At 40.1% G+C, this 17559-nt stretch overlaps 1 protein-coding gene across 1 annotated transcript in view; it reads right to left on the minus strand.

The window, feature by feature from the left end:
- Positions 1-1952: 1952 nt before the first annotated feature.
- The window catches only part of samd10b (sterile alpha motif domain containing 10b), a 31305-nt gene continuing 15698 nt past the window's right edge, over positions 1953-17559 (minus strand). Inside the window, exons 3-5 of the mRNA XM_037243759.1 lie at positions 11370-11538; positions 7483-7623; positions 1953-3241 (exon numbers count right to left, since the gene is read on the minus strand). Coding sequence (XP_037099654.1) covers positions 3219-3241; positions 7483-7623; positions 11370-11538 — 333 coding nt within the window. The 3' untranslated portion in view covers positions 1953-3218. The remainder of the gene's footprint in view (positions 3242-7482; positions 7624-11369; positions 11539-17559) is intronic.

Below are 17559 nucleotides of genomic sequence, written 5' to 3' on the forward strand. Positions count from 1 at the left end.
TGATTACACTTCGAGTTTAGCATGTGGTGGGCGCTTAGCCAATCACAGCCTTCCTTTAACCTGCCAAATCAAAATAAGCCTCAGCAACATTGTACATGCACGATTATAACCCGAAAATAACACCTTAGTTCATGTTGTCTGTAAATAAACAATTTAGTTCATGTTAAAGAGAATGGACAACTGTATTTTCCCAAGTGCTGCAGCTGTTTTTTGACATTTCCCATTTTAACTGTGCTAATAATAACGCCAGTCGTTCAAGCACAGGGCGTCTCAAGTGAATCAATGAGGTCACGATGTTCGGTAATGGCAAAAAAGGATGTTTATTTCTCTGATTGGTGCCAGTCGTCATGACCTAATACTCTGATATCCTAACGGGCACCATTTGAGACGATGCCCATGGTGTCAATGTTGTTTTAAGTGCAGCCGGGAGAGGGCAGGAGATGCAAAATTTTGCAAGAGATTTCATTTCACGCGAGACATATAAGTATTTTATTAATTACTCAGCTATATACAGGGTGCCTGACCCCAAACCAGAATTGAGTACCCTGCTATTATTTTTAATTATCGTTTATTCATTTGTAGGCCTCCTGGAGACATATTCTATTTTTGATTGCATCCCGAGTGTTTTTTTAATGCATTAGTTTTCCACTAAGGGGCGGTGTTGTTTCGTAAAAAATCGTTAGTAGGCGCCATTAAAAATGACGTCACCGTCGCACTTCAACCACAGTTTCTGGGCATGTTAAATGAATGCCAATCTAACAGTGTCAAAAGGAAGGTTATTATTCCCAAAGTTTCAATGTGTACTCTATTTGAATTACTATGCAAACACATCAGGCATAATCAACAAATGTTTCATACACTTGAGCGCATAAAGTTATATATCACTGTCAATAATTCTTCTCACTTGGTACTCAATTTACAAATATTACTGCAGCATAATATGCAGTATCTACTATCTATTGTATAATGTTGGATTTGTTGCGCAATTTGGGAAGCCTCACGGCAAAAGCCATAGCCAATCACCTGTTATCCAATTTACTCACTGCGTGCTCGTTTTATTTCTTCAGTTTTAGGAAAAGGCTAAGACACCGAAACAAAATTTAGACTTACACAGGTTGGTTGAGTTCAATCACAATTCTTGTCAAGAAAGCTCTGTTTTCAGGAGAGTACAATACAGTGCTGGACCTTTCGTGCGACCATGCTCAAGAGCAGAAAGTCCATTCCGAAAGGCAACATTCAAGGTTCGCAGGAGAGTTTGATTCCATGGGAGTGGGTGCTGGTTGGGTGAGAGCTGCTTCCGTGGGGGTGGGTGCTGATTATGTGGGGGCTGTTGTTTTCCATCCTGTCTTTCGGCCTTGGCGATCACCTTTGGCCGGGTTCTTGGTTGTTTTCCTCCTGCCGCTTTTCCTATGGCACCTCTACCGGTTTTATCTCCAAGTGTCCTTCCTGTAAACCATTCTTGCACATACATCCACTTTGCCCTCTGTTGCACACCGCCCATTCATCCTTCTTTCAATTTTGTCATTTTGTACGGAATTATGTGAACTTTTGGCTGTGACATCATCAATTTGTTAATGTTCCCTGACTATGCAAAGTTCTTACTCACCACTTACCATGCATTTGTTTGTTTGTTCTTCTGACACTATCTTTTGACACATATCTTTTCATTGTTAGGCAAAACATTTCCCTCTGTCCAGAACATTCAGTAGTAATCCAAAACTGGCGTCTAGCATTATTCAAAACATAAAATATAATCAAGTACTGAACATTTTTAGACGACTTTGGCAGTGTCCGTGATTTAGAAAATCATCAGGCATGCATTAAACAGTTCCTTAAGGGTCATTAAGCTATTCAGGCAATATATAGAAAAACATTTGTTATTTCAAAGTGCACAGAAATACATATCAGATCATAAAGTTATTAAAACCTTTGTCATTACCACCTTTCAGAAATGTCTAGTTATGTCTTCTTTATTGATTTGTTTGTTCAAATGTCTCTTTTATTCCCACTCCATAGACAGCATCACAGTGGCTTGACAACTGTCCATTAAATGTTGACATTTACATAATCTGCAAACGCTCTGAGGTACAGACCACTTAGAGTGACAAAATCACGAGACAGCAAATTCTTAGTTTTTGCAACGTAAACAAGCTGTTGTGTTTTTTATGGGATGGTAAGAGTGACAGGTGCACGTTTGACTGTATCCGCCGGGTTTGTCCTTTTCTTCGAGAGGGAAATGACTTCCAGTAACGTTCTTGAACAACACTGCAAGGCAGTTAAATGCTGCCTCTATAACAGGCAAACGTATAAACATCATTCTGCAAAATAACGCATTTCAATGTATCTTACTTAGCCCTAACAGCTAGTCCTCATTGTGTAATTACATTTAAATTATTGCTTGATCAAGCGTAGACAACGAGATCATCACATTATACTTGCCTGCCCTTGGGATTTGTCCCATAGAAATAAGCACAAGCTTCTGTGAGAATGCACTTGCTTACAGTGCATGTTATTTTACAATCCTCAAACGTGCTGTAGTATATAGTGTCTCGCTACATAGTCAATCTAGTCTAATTCAATCACAATATAAAACGTCTGATGATATCTACTATTAGTCATCCACCAGCGATCTCAAATCCTGAGAGGAAAATGCACTGTTGTTTGTGTAAAGTTATCATATAGTACATATACACACATCATTTCAACTATGGTCTCAACACCCTTTGTTTCAAAAGTTAAAATTTATGTAAAAAAAAAAGTTAAACTTAAAGTTAAACTACAACCTTGACTACCCCACCATTTCGATTTCAAAATAATGCTCTGTTTTAATTGAAACTGTCAAATACAATTATTGTTATCATTAACTTTGTAAAAGCAGACATTTTGATCCAACTCTTGTAATGGATCTTGTGTATCTATCAATCCCACTAACAAGGATGGATTTGCTACTTCGATCGAAACCAGACGATTTCAGATGATCACCTTGTTATCGCTATGCTACAGTTGGTATTCCGGCCTTGAGCGAGGCTTTGTCTCTCACCCGGAGGTCTGGTAAACCAGCGTTGAATGAGAATCCAGCAGACTGGTTGGCGTGTAGTCAACAGGCTTTTCCTAGGCTTAATTCTCCATTGCAAATGTGAAGACAGAAGCATCTATCTCCATGGAGTTTTTCTGACAGGGGCTGAGGACAAGGGTTGCCAAATGGACCACACGATGAGCTAAGAGAAGTTTCCAAAGGAGGCTGAGGAGAGGAGAAAGAAAGAAGAGCAGCATATAATTAGGACTGATCCAAAGGCATCCATAGTTTGAAAAGTATCACTCGTCAAAATGCATTGCCTCTCTTTTATAGGACTATAAATGTGTGTTGTTGTTTTTTTTTATTAGTTAATTATTGCGCTGTAGGCTCAAACTCGAGGCAAGTTTTTCTTAAATGCTGTATGTACAATGGCCATTCAATTGAAGCAGTGTGACAAAGACTTTATTTTTGTGTCTGTTTTTATAAAGCACAATATTATCGAGTGCCATTTTTCCTTTACTATACAGTATATATGTCACAGCTTGTTTCAGCTCTTCTTAGATAATATAACTGTGAATACTGTTATACTAAATGTGCTGCTGCACCATTTGTGTTCAAATATGTGATGCTTAAGGGGTTATATAATATTGATGATGATGATCATGATTATCATTATTAATTATTATGATCAAGGTCATCATCAGGGGTGCAGGGTTCAATTCCTGTGTGGAGTTTGTATGTTCTCCCCATACCTGCATGGGTTTTCTCCAGGTACACAGGTTTCCTCCCACATTCCAAAAACATGTATGCTAGGTTAACTGAGCACTTTAAATTGTCCTTGGGTGTGATTGTGAGTGGTTGTTTGTCTATGTGTGCCATGCAATTGGCTGGCGACCATGAGGATGAAGCTGCTCGGATAATCGATGGGTGGACGGATTTTTATGATCAAATTAATCTTCAAAAATATAGCAAGAACACAATTGTTGAATCGCAATAAAGCGGGCAACAACTGATATTTTATTCCTATTACACCAAGCCTTTGCATTTGTGGTTTGTTGCTTAATACTATGCCAATTATTATGTGACAGCACGCGATAACAAGCTCACATGATGTCATAATCTATCTCTCAGAAAACTACAGATGAAACCAGATGGTTTCCCTGACAACCAGCCAACTCCTGACATCAAGCGTCATTAGGCGGTCACACTTTCTTTGAATAAACTGTCTGCATTTTCGGCCACGAGCTTCTCTCTCGTGATAGCCGACAAACACTCGCCACCTGTTTTCCGGGCACAGACAGATGCGAGTGCGGCACTCGGGTGAACCTGAGCCACGACACGCAGAGGCAGAAAAATGAAGTGGCTGGAGATATGACTGCAGGCGTGTGCAGAAACATTTCTCTGATGGGAAATATTTTAAATGAGCTCCCAAAGGAGGATGTGGAAAGAATGCGAGATGCAACCAGCCACCAAATTTGTGCTTTGATATGTTGCATTTGCACCTTGGAAGTTCAAATGTGAGTCAATCCAAAGCAAAGCAAACTAACTGAATCATCTTTTTATTATCATGATACAAACAGTCAAAGATGCAATGGGGGGCGGGGTGTAACAGTCATCTGGCTTTATCTAATTACTAGTGAAATACTGAGGGATGGCAGATGGCTGCATACAAAGATAGACTTTGATGAAAAATTGATGTGTTGAGAAGGAAGGAGGAACTGACACTTTATTATAATGATAAACCAACAAGCAAGAAATATGAATGAGGAGGAGCTTTCAACTCCGGTTCCAACCCTTCCGCCCGCCAGTCCCAAAGCAATCCAGATGTTACAGCGACCCCTGCAAAGCCGATGTCACACTGGGAGAGCTAAGAGGCTTTGGACTCTGGAAGACTCCCCTTTACCTTTCACGGCACACGCGACACAATACACCAGGCTGGAAACATTACATTGACCGTGGAAAGTCAAGTCTAAAAATACATGCGAGAGATTATGCAGCAAATAGATTTCAAACATGAAAGGGGTGAAAGTTCTGCACTGAAGGTTGAATAAGTTTATGTCCTGTACGCTCGCTTACATACATTTGCATTCTACTTTGATTTAAATTTTCTACACATGTGAATTTTCAGCTTGCCAGTGGAGTATATAGTGGCTTACTTAAGCGTGACCTGAAAGTTTGCTCAAAGTTTTGTTGAATAAAAAAAAAAAAAAGGAGTGTGCTTCAACAGCTTCTGCAGACGTATGATTTTTACACGCTGTTGTCATCACTGGAGGTTCAAAGGTTCATCAGTTTCCATGTCATCTTGATATCAATGTTTTATGAATTTTCTCATCTTCTCTGTTTGCCTTTTGATGTGAAAACCAAGCACGAGATGAGTTCATTGTAGCCACATCATTCCCGTATAAAGTTTGCTTCAGAAACCATTTGACACTGTTTATACACACCCCACCATGAAAAAACATCCTTTCACTCACTGAAAGTCAATTTTCTCTATTTAACTCTCGAGGTGTTGCTTGGTGAATAACATTTTAAACTCTAATTTGCTGTCCTGCAATTAGTACGGCGGCTCAATATCGACTGCGAAACGTTATTACGGCGCTTCTAGCAAGTGCGCCTGTCACAGACTGATTAGCACATAATGGAAGGCAGAGACATGCAGCCAGTGAATAAATGTGCTGTCAGACAATGTTTTCTCTCTACGCACTGCTTCATTATCCTCTGATCTATCAATTTCAGCCTGTCAATTTTTCTGTCATACAGCTCAAACCTAATCAGAGCTCAGTCTTCTTATTCTGTCCTGCCGTGCGGTGTGTTCAAACTCTATTCTGCGTATTGGACAAGCTCCAACACTTTCATTTCAAAAAAGGTAACAACTATGTACAAGCAGCAAAATATGTCCCTTTACTAAAAGTAAAATAAAACGAACACACACACACACTACACGCACACACTTTAGTTTGCACTCAAGTCTAACATCAACTCAAAAGCTCCCACTTAAATTCAGTTTAATTCAAATGGATACCCACATATGGGGTTTTTTTGGAGATCAATGAATGTAAATTCAGTAAATTAGTTGACTGTCTGCTTCTTTCATGCAAACAAGTCAGCCCGACCGTAGTTCAATTTTAATCTGAATAGCACTTTTTTTCAAAGTTTAATTGTCAATTATTACCAGCCACTGGAACAAATTTGTATCAGTAGCAGTCTAAAGTGAATACGTGAATCTATAATTTCATCTAGATTACAAGCATTTATTTAAAATGTTAAGGTCTTACAAACACTGTGTCGTTCTGCGTGTTGTTCCTTCATCCAAAATTCTTAATCAAGTGCTGCTGATTGCTTTCATTTGTTAATTATGAGGCCTGATTAATTGGAAAAAGCTTTACTTTGGCTGGAAATAATTTGTTGCTTTTTCACCACGAATTCACTTATCTCAAAGTCCATTGCTATGTGTAGTTATTATGAAAAAAAAAAAAACTCCACAACCATGAGTATTTTGAGAGCGTCATGCTGTCAAAAAATGGAATGAGATATATCAATCTTGTGTCTAACAATCAAGAGTGACTTAATAAATCCCCATCAAGCTACGAACACAATATACTTTTTTTTTAAATTGTTTTCTGAGTTGAAGCATTACACAGTAGCATTTTTTGGCATGGGCCACACGAGTGGCCGTCCGGGGTGAATTTTTTATGTCACGAGCATGAGCCCCCCCCCCCCCCAAAAAAATAGTCTCACCCAGAGAGTAATTCAGTGCAGAACTTCCACTGATATTAGCATAATAAAATCAACTCAAGACCTACCTTTCATTTCAAATTAAAAATCCATTTTGAGGTTAATGTTAAGCATATCATGCCCAAACAAAATGAACAGCTAAATAATGTTTCAATTCATCTATCATTTTCTGTTTTCCTTTTGCATTTATCAGTCAGCAATGTTAATTTAAACATTTGTTTGCCTCTACCGATGGCTGTTGAGGATTCTGCTCCAAAGAAAACAAAGTGTGAGTTTTCCCTCCTGCTCTTTGTAAATTGTGGATTAAGACATCAATGAAATGTGAGCATCCCTGATCTGCTACTACGTGTGGATTACGGAGCATTACAGTTTTCCTACGAGTGAACTGAATTGTCTTATTTGTGAGGACAAAATGTGTACTTTTTAACAGACCTTAAAGCTAGGTCAGGGTTTGCAAATGCCAGTTTTGAATAACAATGCATTTTATTGATGAGTGACTCGTAAAAAAAAGTTTCCCGAAGCTGTCACTCCTGGGCAAGGCAGCGAATTGAGTGCTGCCATCAATGAAGCACACACTGCCTTTCTTTCTATATAATGTCACAGAAGGCACACCTGCTCCCAGGCTGTCAATTTGGCCAAAGCTAAATCAAATCTGACTGTTTCTTCTCAGTACAGACCGCAACCCCCTGCCCCCCACCACACACAACAAACATGATTATTTTATGACTTACTCCGACTGAGAAGCTGAAGATTGCGGACTTCTTCTCGAACCTGAAGCTGGAGGACTTGTTGGAGGACTTCCTGTCTTAGGGTGTCCTGGACGATTCCCATTCTCTGGAGCTTCTCCCCGTTCAAACGCAGCAAGGCTCGCCCTGTCAAGAGGAGAGCGGATTCTTGTTTAATATAATACCCTCAAAGAAAAGGGTTAAAAGGTTAGGGCAGTCTGGAATCAATTTGTTCATGACTATATTTAATAGTAGGAATATAGGGATAGCCAGTTATTTCATTGGTAAATTAATTTGTGTTCCTGATGTCAAACACTATAATGCCAAATGAAGTTTAATCTGGATCTGACCCCATTTGCACATTGGGCAGGAATTTATGGAAAATTCCACTGAAATGTTCAAACTCCATTTCATATCTGTGTCTAAATCCCATCAGATTAGGCGAGGAGCAGATGGCAAAATACCAAACGCCTTGTGCGCCGGGCTTTAAACTTCACCTTGAAGTGAAAGGGCCTTGGCCTTGTTAACGACATGATGGTGCTGTGCATTAAACGATAGAGAGGGCGATTACTTTGGCAAATACAAGACCAGACACAAAAATGGGGACACTAGCTATTGATCAAACTTCATATTATTGCTTAATTTTCCCAGCAAAACCTCAACGTAGGACCTCCATGGGTACACCTTAAGGCGCATAGAACATTATTGTAAAGAAACAAATTTCACTTTTCACTTTTAAGGGAAACTTAAAAACTCGTTGGCATGTTTGTAATTCAACCTGGAGATTCACAGCCTAATCCAAATCGACACTGCACATTTCCAATTAGCGGCAGTAAAACGTCTGGAATGAAGAGGGAAGCATTCGTTCTGCATCGGACTTATAAAAGAACTGGCATTAACGCAGGGGAGACACTCATTAAACAAACCATTTCCCACAGTGAGCACATTTTACAAGCAGCCTGCATTCACGTTAACATATGAGAAAAAAAAATATGCTTCAAGCAACAGACGTGCGCACCTCCCCACACACACACACACGCACACACACGCACGCACACACACACACACACACACACACACGTTAATACAGGCAGGTAATGTCCTTCACTGCAGAAAGCAAAATCCATCATATCTGTCGCAGCTCCCAAATGATATAATTATAGTCATTACTCATGAAGCTCTCATCTCCTTTTCCATCCGTCCGTCCGTCCATCCATCCATCCATCCATCCATCCATTTCGATTTCACACCCCATCCTGCCCTCGCTCGTGAACAAGACCCCAAGATACTTGAACTCCTCCACTTGGGGTAGGATCTCAGAATTTCCTCGAAGCCGTCCGGAAGTCATTCTCCATTGCCTCACCGAACTCCTCCCATGCCCAGTGATCGTTGACGTCACTCAGCAGAGTGGTGAAGTCCCCAGAAGAAGTGCTCTCCAGCACTTCTTCTACCTGTAACCCTGCATGTCGCTATGAAAGGTCAGCAGACAAGGAAACAAAAGAAAAAACAGCAAGACTGATCAATCAGTACTTTCTCCTCTGCCCCATTTTACATCTTACAAAGAAATGATCTTAATAGAGAGTTGGCGGTCATATTTTAAAAGATAGAATTATATGGGCACCTCATAGTGATGGCCTGTTGTTCGGCTTTAAAAATCATCTGCAAAGGCAAATGGAGGCCACTTTCAGTTCTTTTGTTTTCTATTTGCTCCCAAATCTACATGGCTGCTCTGCATAGAATCACACGCTCATCCATCACAATCTAGTCAAACCTCAAATTTCCTGCTGAGACCGACTCCATTGTTTGTAACCTCCGATGCTCCTCGCACGAAACCCATTCTGTAATAAACTGACACCAATATCCTATTGATTTTCTGCGCAGTTATATTTTTTTCCTCACAAACCTTGCGCTTGCATCCACAAAAACCAGACCAAGCTCATCCAACACCCTCTCCCCTCCTTTGTGAGCGCTTGCACCAGCTTGTCCTCGAGACACAATGCCCTTGCTATATGCGTGCATAAATGAGACAAAGCAGTAGAATGGAATTCAAATCAATTCTCCACAGACGTGCTACGGCTCTCATTAATTGCATGCAGATTGGGGAGAGCTGTCAAAAGAGGAGAAAGACAAAAACAAAAGCTGCTCAATAGAGATCACCAGTCTCAATTTGGCTTCAAAACAAATTGCATATTAACACTTCCAATGGCAAATGAGGCTTTTGCAGCTAGATAGGCACTGTGAAAAGCAGAACAACCTAGTGGTGCTACTTACATAGTTTGAAGAGATTTTATTTCTTACTGCTCACTTTTCTAATCAGAATACACCTTAGCTGCCTTTATATTGATATTTTGCAAACAAGAGGTGCAAACTTTTATTCCCACGTGTCATTTGAAGCTTTGTGGGTAGCGAGAGGAGCAAAAGATTGAAGTCTCTTGGCTACTGTGAGGGTGCCGAGATCATAGATGTTTTCTGCACGCTGTGCTTAAAAGTGGACAAGCAGCTACATGTTATGTATTTGCTACATAACTGACACATGGCCAATGACGTTATTTGACGTTATACTACAATATACTATTGGACATCACTTGAATGCCAGCTGTCTTCCACAAGGACTTGCAACATCTTTTTGTATGTTATGGGAAAAAAAGGGACAGAGGTTTGGTAAAAGGATTAAATAAAAAGCCCACTCTGAAAAATGATGTCCCAAATGTTCAAGTGCAAATTGAATGGCGACACTGATCTCCTCAGGCAGCTTGTTCCGCTGTGATGGTGCGCTTACTGAGAGACTGTGAGAGACATGATTACGTTTGGGTCACTGAACAAAAGATGATACAGACAGAGAATTCATCTTGGGGCCATTGCTCGGATCCGCCACCCTTCTGTGAATGCGCAACTATGACAATTGCATTGGTACTCGCCATATGCACACATTTAGACATTGTTTTAAAAAAAAAAAAAAAAAAAAAAAAATCCTCATTCATTTGATTCAAAATCAGGGTTTATCGAAGAGCGAATCCGAATCTGCTGAGCTTAAACTCCTGTTCGCCACCCTGTCAGATTGCCTTATTATTACTCCAATGGATAAACATTTTCATTTTCTGAATGAATGAAACAGCCTACATCGACTGGCTGCGTCTGCTTTTTTTTTGCTCTAGAATTTAATATCCAGTTTTTTACAGTATTTTTGCATTATTGTATCTAGAGGAGTTAAACAACCCATGACCCAAGTCGCCCACAAGTAATATTAATAAATTAACTTGGGTGAATCACTTTGAATATTTAACTGTATTTAAAATAACTATTGCGTGTTTTTATAAAGTATGAATTAAATGCTATTTTCTTAATAAATAAAAAACATTTTTAGGGAGGCTGGAATATATTAATGGCATTTTCATTCAATTCAATTGGGAAAGAGATTTGTGGTGTTTTGATATGAGCTGTCAAGGAACGAAATGCACTCATATCTCAAGGGACCACCGTCGTTTAGATTTGAAAATAACTTTTTACGACATAGCTTGACTGTTTTGTGGGAGGTATTGTTTGAACTCATAATGACGAATGACCCAAGTTTTTTTTCCCCTTTCTTGCTTTCTTAACCAAAAATAGTCTGCAGTTTTTTTAGGACTACACATGAATGCCTTCTCAATCTCCTTTGGAGAGATTTGGCTGCAAACGTGCTTCCAGTTGAGCAAGCTAAGCTGTGGAGCCACAAACCCAACTAAGCTGTGCAACCACATACCTTAAAATAAAATTTGCAAAGCCAGATATGCCAAGCCCTTTATTGCACTGATTCACAACAAAGTCTGACTGTGACAGTCACGCAACTTTTCTGTCCTTTGAAATGGCGCAAGCTGTGAATGCAATTACAGACGCAGTGCGTGTTAGGTGAATACCTGTGATGGCGTGATGAGAGAAGGCTTCAACATAGGTCAGGTAGTTGTGAGGACAGTGTTTCTTAAGCCACTTGCAGACGTCCTGCTGAGTCCACAGCACCACGGGTTTGGACAGACTGGACAACGTGGGGCTGGTGTGGAACACAGTGAAGGCTTCACCTGGATGCACCTGAAAACAAAGAGGCAACAGATTCCCATTATCTGCTTCCTGTGAGGTGTTTGAAGGTGTACAGAAATAGCAAACCAGTGAAGCACATTTGTGGATGCAAGATGACTCCACAAGCAGACTTTCAAATTCTGCTTTCACGAAGAGAACGTTCACGTTGACTGATCTTTTGGTGGTGAGTAGGGCCCAGTGGTTATGGATTTTTTTTTTAGGTCAATACCAATTCCGATATTTGGCGGTGTAAAATTCTGATAATATTTCAGATTCTGATGATAATTGGCTGATTAATTTAAAAATATGTAATGAATTGAAAACCTTTATTTTGGATCCCTTAATGCTTACAACATTAAAGATATGAATTACGGGTTGAACACTTGACTGTTTTACAATACTTTGTCCTTGAGTTGACTTGAATTTAATATTTGTTTAACTTTATGAGAGATAAAAATCCATTATGTTGCTTATTTTGTACAAGAATGACTGACTGTCACTATCTTTGTCTGATTTTGTAACATATTAAAGTCTAAAACGGGGGGGGAAAAAAATCAGACCATTTTTTGACGATTTTAAATCAGCCGGCCGATTAATCGGTCTGGCCCAAGTGATGAGAGTTCATAATTCATCCATTTTCTATAGCGCTCATCCTCATTAGCCCGAGCTGGAGCCTATTCCAGCTGACGTTGGGCGAGTGGCAGGGTACACTAGTCAATTTCAACCCATATATAGACAAAAAAAAAACATTCACAGTCACACTCGCAAGCATAGGGAGCCCATGCAAACTCCACAAAGGAAGGCCGGACAGGGACTAATTTAGGTAGTTGCTAGAATGATGTCGCTGTTCTTTCCTTTCTCAAGAGGCAAAATACATTTGCTGATTTAAGTTTGTTTTTGTGGGTAGAGAAAAACGTCCCACTTGGTCATGATGTTGTTTGTTCTCATTTGTACATAAAATCCATGAATTAAAATGTCCTGATTGAGCCAAGCGTGAAACAGGAGAGAAACACAGATCGGCTGCCAAAACTTCTACTCCATTGCCGAACTACATGTCATGGAGATTATTTTTGTCGGCATGTTATGCAAACAAGCGCAAGCGTGCATGTACTCTTGTGGCTTAATAAAAAAATGGTGACCCATAGCCAGTTGCCAGAACATATTTTCAATGCAGCCCATATTAGACACTGCTTGCATAACCGGAATAATTGGAGCCGCGTCTCTGGATTCAAACCAAATGCAGAAAGTTCAAATTTTCCTGGTCCACTTGTCATCATCATAATGGATTGTCCATCCATCTATTTATCACCCCATCACTGACTATAATTGAGTTGGTAAAGGTTTAGACAATTCCCTATGAATGCGGACTAAGTAAGGTAGAAATTCTCTCCGTCAGATGCTAGAGTGAAAATGCAGATATGCAAATGTAGTCCCACCCAATGTTCAAATCCATAAAATGAAGATTAATCACAGTGATTATTTATAAGTGAGCGTGACCTGCAAGTGCCTGGTAATCATCCGCTATTATCAATGCAACAAGAACAATCTCTTGCTCTAACTTTGATGGATTCATCATTAAATTTTACATCTGAAATACAGTATTAAGTATTTGGCAGCACATTGCTGCTCACTTTTATTGGATACAGCTTATGAACGATACTGCTTCATTTCAAGGCACCTTCGGGGGACAAAAAGTAACTCAGTTTGGCTCTCTGGATCATGAAAGCTGACAAGATAAAAGGGGTGTCGACTACTGAATTCTTCTCTATGGATATGAATAAAATAAACTGTGCATTGACACTTGAAAAGGAAGGGTTTGATTTCTTTACTTATTGTGACACTGCAAAGTGTCATAAATAAAAGAATAAAGTATATTTTGTAAAAAGGCAGGCAAGAGACTGACAAAACATAGTTATAAGTTAGCGTGTGTGAGTCAAAAAAGCTGGCAGAAGGCAAACCGAGTGATTGTTCTACATCATGCTCAGATTCTCAGCCCCCACCTCCCCTCCGCTACTCTTGCGTGCCTTTATGGCCATCCATCAGTGTCTATGTCCTCTGGCCAATTCTCTTCTGATCCTGTTCACACTTTGTCGACTCCCCCACTCTTCCCGAGACCTAATTCTGTCCAGTGGGAGGAGCTCCCTCATTCATTACATACGCAGGAAGCGAGGGAGAAATGAGAATGAGGAATGGAAGGCCCTGCTGAAACTCAATATGGAGAAGAAGTATGAGACATTGGAGGATGGGTAATATATACTGCACTTATTGTCTTCCTGTTGTCTATCAAGACAGTAAGATTTTATGCTGAGAAGTTAATTTTAACCTTCAGTTGCTGCAAGCTTTAAAAAGTTGACATATTCCGTTAAATTTAAGTAAAATACAATAGTTAGCAGCGATGTAACGGTCATGCTGATATCGTAATATTGCAATATTAAAATCGCCACACTTCCATCGTCGTCATGTTAGGATATTAAAAGCAGCAAATCTGTGTGGGGAAAAAAAAAAGTTACTTTTTGTCTGGTTCAGCCGAACACAACATTGACCGTGATAACTTTACACTGCTGAGCACACATGACAATAGAACGACTGGTCAAACCTTTTTCTTTGTCACTGCTGTTATTATGTGCAAAAACAAAATATTAATTATAATTTTAATAATATGAATGCTTTTTTTTTATCTCTACAATTTCCCTGAGAGATTTGGGGTATTTTTAACCTCCCAACAACCAATCACAGTCACACTAATCACACTAATTTTCTCAAGCTGAGCCATGATTGGTTGTGACCTGAGACCTGGCAAGTGTGATGTCAAGTGGCAAAACGGTCCTCCCCCTGAGATGGATAAAACCAGATGCTTAAAGGTAGCTGGAATATATCCCACTGGGTTGATGGGGGGGCTGCAAGCTAACAGACTTGGGCCTAATCATCACAACAAAGGAACTCACAAATGAACAAAAGCGCTTGCTTAGGTTCTTAGTGTATATCGTGGGAAAATATTGATTCTTGTCAAGTGGCCAAGTCAGGTGCCATTTTACCTAGACACCACTTGAAAAAAAATAAAATAAAAATCGGGAAAACTCTATATCTCCGCAGTGCATTTCTATAGTTCTCCGCCTTTGCTCATGCTTTCAGCAATCATGGTCAAACAAATACAATATATTTAGAAGCAAATCTCTGATTGCAGCTAAGAATCTAAATTGCATGATCTATTGTGCATTAATTTTTTGGATGTGTGATTGCTGCTAGAGCCGCCTATTATGATTTTGCACATGTCAAATAAACCCAATGCTTCTTTTCGTCTCCCCCCTACCTCCATTATGTCACAAAATCGGACATCTGTCTGCTCTTTATACATTGTATGTGATTTCATGAGGATCATATAGTTTTACTATAAATTCATGTGAGCAATTCTCAGCATCCTTTCTGCACCCCGAAAAAATTCTTCATGAAGAATATTTTTCCGTGTTACTGAGTAGAAATGGAACATATATATGTCTACATTTATGTGAACAACAATCTGATTCTGCTCTGATGCGGCTGACAGTTGATCTCTGTTCAGTTCTTGCTTTTTTTAGATTCAACTTGTCTCTTCGATCCCACTGTGACAGATGATTTGATACATGATCTTGCATATCTCACACACTTCCCATCCTTCATTCTCATCCGCTGTTGACACCAAAGCCTCCCTATCTCTTGCTGCTTCAGATGTCGTTCAACAAGCACAGACTTGTCTTACATACTTTCAAAAAAGTAAAGGTTGTTAGGTATTTGTCAACATACAACCTCTGTTTGGTCCCTCATGGGACACAAATAAGAATGTCTGGTAACAGAGACTCAGTCGAGGGAAAAAGGAACAGATGGGGTTTTCACAAACCCTCGATTAAGCAGAAGTCTAAGATCAAGACATTCTGCTTATTAGTGGCATGAGGAAAATGACAACAAATAGACTCTATTTTCAATCTCTCGCCACCATGTAAAAAAAAATAGCAAAGTCATGGAAGAAAAATCCCCGACTGGCCTTTCTTTACCCTTGGAGTTTGAAAAACTGCTTTACAAATGCCAATTTTCCTTGCACTTGTTTCTCCTAATAGGACAACACATGGGTGACTGAAACTTCCTAAATTGCTCCCCTAAAAAAGCTTCTCCTCCATGCTGTGTCACACAGCATTATGGGGTCACCTAGCGAGCCCGCTCCTCGCCTCATCTGGAAAACAATGGATATGAAAAAAATAAAATCCCAGATTTATGGGTCAATGAAATAAAAACAAACAAATGAAAAAAGAATCAATACGAGTTTAAATTTTCTTGCGCTTTCTCCTGGCAGCTCCATACTCTTTTACCGATATATTCACACTCTCCCTTCCGTACGTGCCTGAACAATCTAAATCAACTCTCTCAATCTTTTCACCCAAAACATCTACCCTTGGCTGTTCCTCTGATGAGCTCATTTCTAATCCTAACCATCCTGGTGACTCTGAATGAGATCTTCAACATCTTCTGCCACCTCCAGCTCTGCTTCCTGCTGTCTCCAATCCATAAATCATGGCCAGGCCATCACCGTCATAAACTTTTCCCTGCATACAAATCGAGGCTCTTCGATGACGTAATACACCTGAAACTTTCCTGTACCTGTTCCATCCTGCTTGGATCGGTTTCTTCACCTCCTTACCACACTCACCATTGCTCTGGACTGTTGACGCTCAAGTATTTAAAATCCTCTACCCTCTTTTCTTCCTGTAGCCTCACTTTTCCTCCTCTAGCACTCTAATCCACGTACATTTATTTTTTATCTTCTGCAAATATTCATTCTTGTCCTTTCCAGCGCATGCCTCCACCTTTCTAAATGTTCCTCCATCTTATCCCTGCTTTCACTGCAGATCACAATGTCATCTGCAAACATCATGCTCCATGGGGAATCCAGTCTAACCTCATCGGACAGCCTATACATCACTAATGCAAAGAGCAAGGGGCTTAGAGTTGATCCCTGATGTCGTCCCATGTCCGCTTGAGTCCTCATAATCACTTGGTAAAGCTTTAAGCTGGATGCCCTGCCTGATGGAACTCGAGCTAGGGACCGGTCCACACTTCTCACTTATCCCCCGACTAGGGCAGAATAAATAATGGTAATAATATTTTTAAATAAGCAACAACTCAATCTGTTGTCTTCTTTGACACATAACAGGGTTTAAATTTAGTGCCATGGGTCATTTGTTTGTGTCTGAGATTGTGCATATGTATATCGAGTTGTTCTATTAACACTGTTAAATTGACCAGGAGGAATCCCAAGGTTGCACCTTAAATCCAACAATGAGCTGGCTTCACATAACTGCTTCCTCATTAGCGCTGAAGTGTGAATAAACAGTGTAATGAAGAATAATCTAATCATCACTCCCACCAGACGTAGACAGGGCACAAGTCTGCCACCGTCCGTGCATGCCCGTAGACTCTCGAAAATGCAGGCACGGGCAACGCGCGTACAAAGTGTGAATGCACAAACATACACACCTCGAGAGAGCTATTTTTAATATTGTATGAGGTGGCGTGTTGCCACGAGGAAACGATAAGCCTCATGGTCTAGAGGTTTAATTATCCGTCCGCTGCGTAATCATATGGAAACAGCTTCTCACTCGTCTTTTATTAAAGCTTTTCTAGTTGTTAAAGCTGAGGGGCTACTCATGAATTATTAAACAAACCTGCAGAGAATGTGTACATCTTACAGCCTCCCGGCTGCAAGTGTTTTTAAGGCCAGTGGGAATATCCCTTTGGGCTATGGGCTCTCTTTCACGTGAGCAGCTGGACCAGGAAAAGGAGTCGAAGGTGTCATGCGCTGTTTTGGCTCAAACAAGGAGCGGAATGCTTTGAATTTTTTTCTTTTTACACCTTGTTTTTGTCCCCCCATGGTGCCACCGAGGAGATTCTAATTGCCGATGATGGCTGAAAACACAAACTTGAGGATATATACCATAAAAGACATAATTGTCACACGAGAGCGAACGAGGTCTGTATATCTGAGCGTGTTTACATCACAAGCGG

Source organism: Syngnathus acus, chromosome 2 (assembly GCF_901709675.1).
Source record: "Syngnathus acus chromosome 2, fSynAcu1.2, whole genome shotgun sequence".
Classification (NCBI taxonomy): Eukaryota; Metazoa; Chordata; class Actinopteri; order Syngnathiformes; family Syngnathidae; genus Syngnathus; species Syngnathus acus.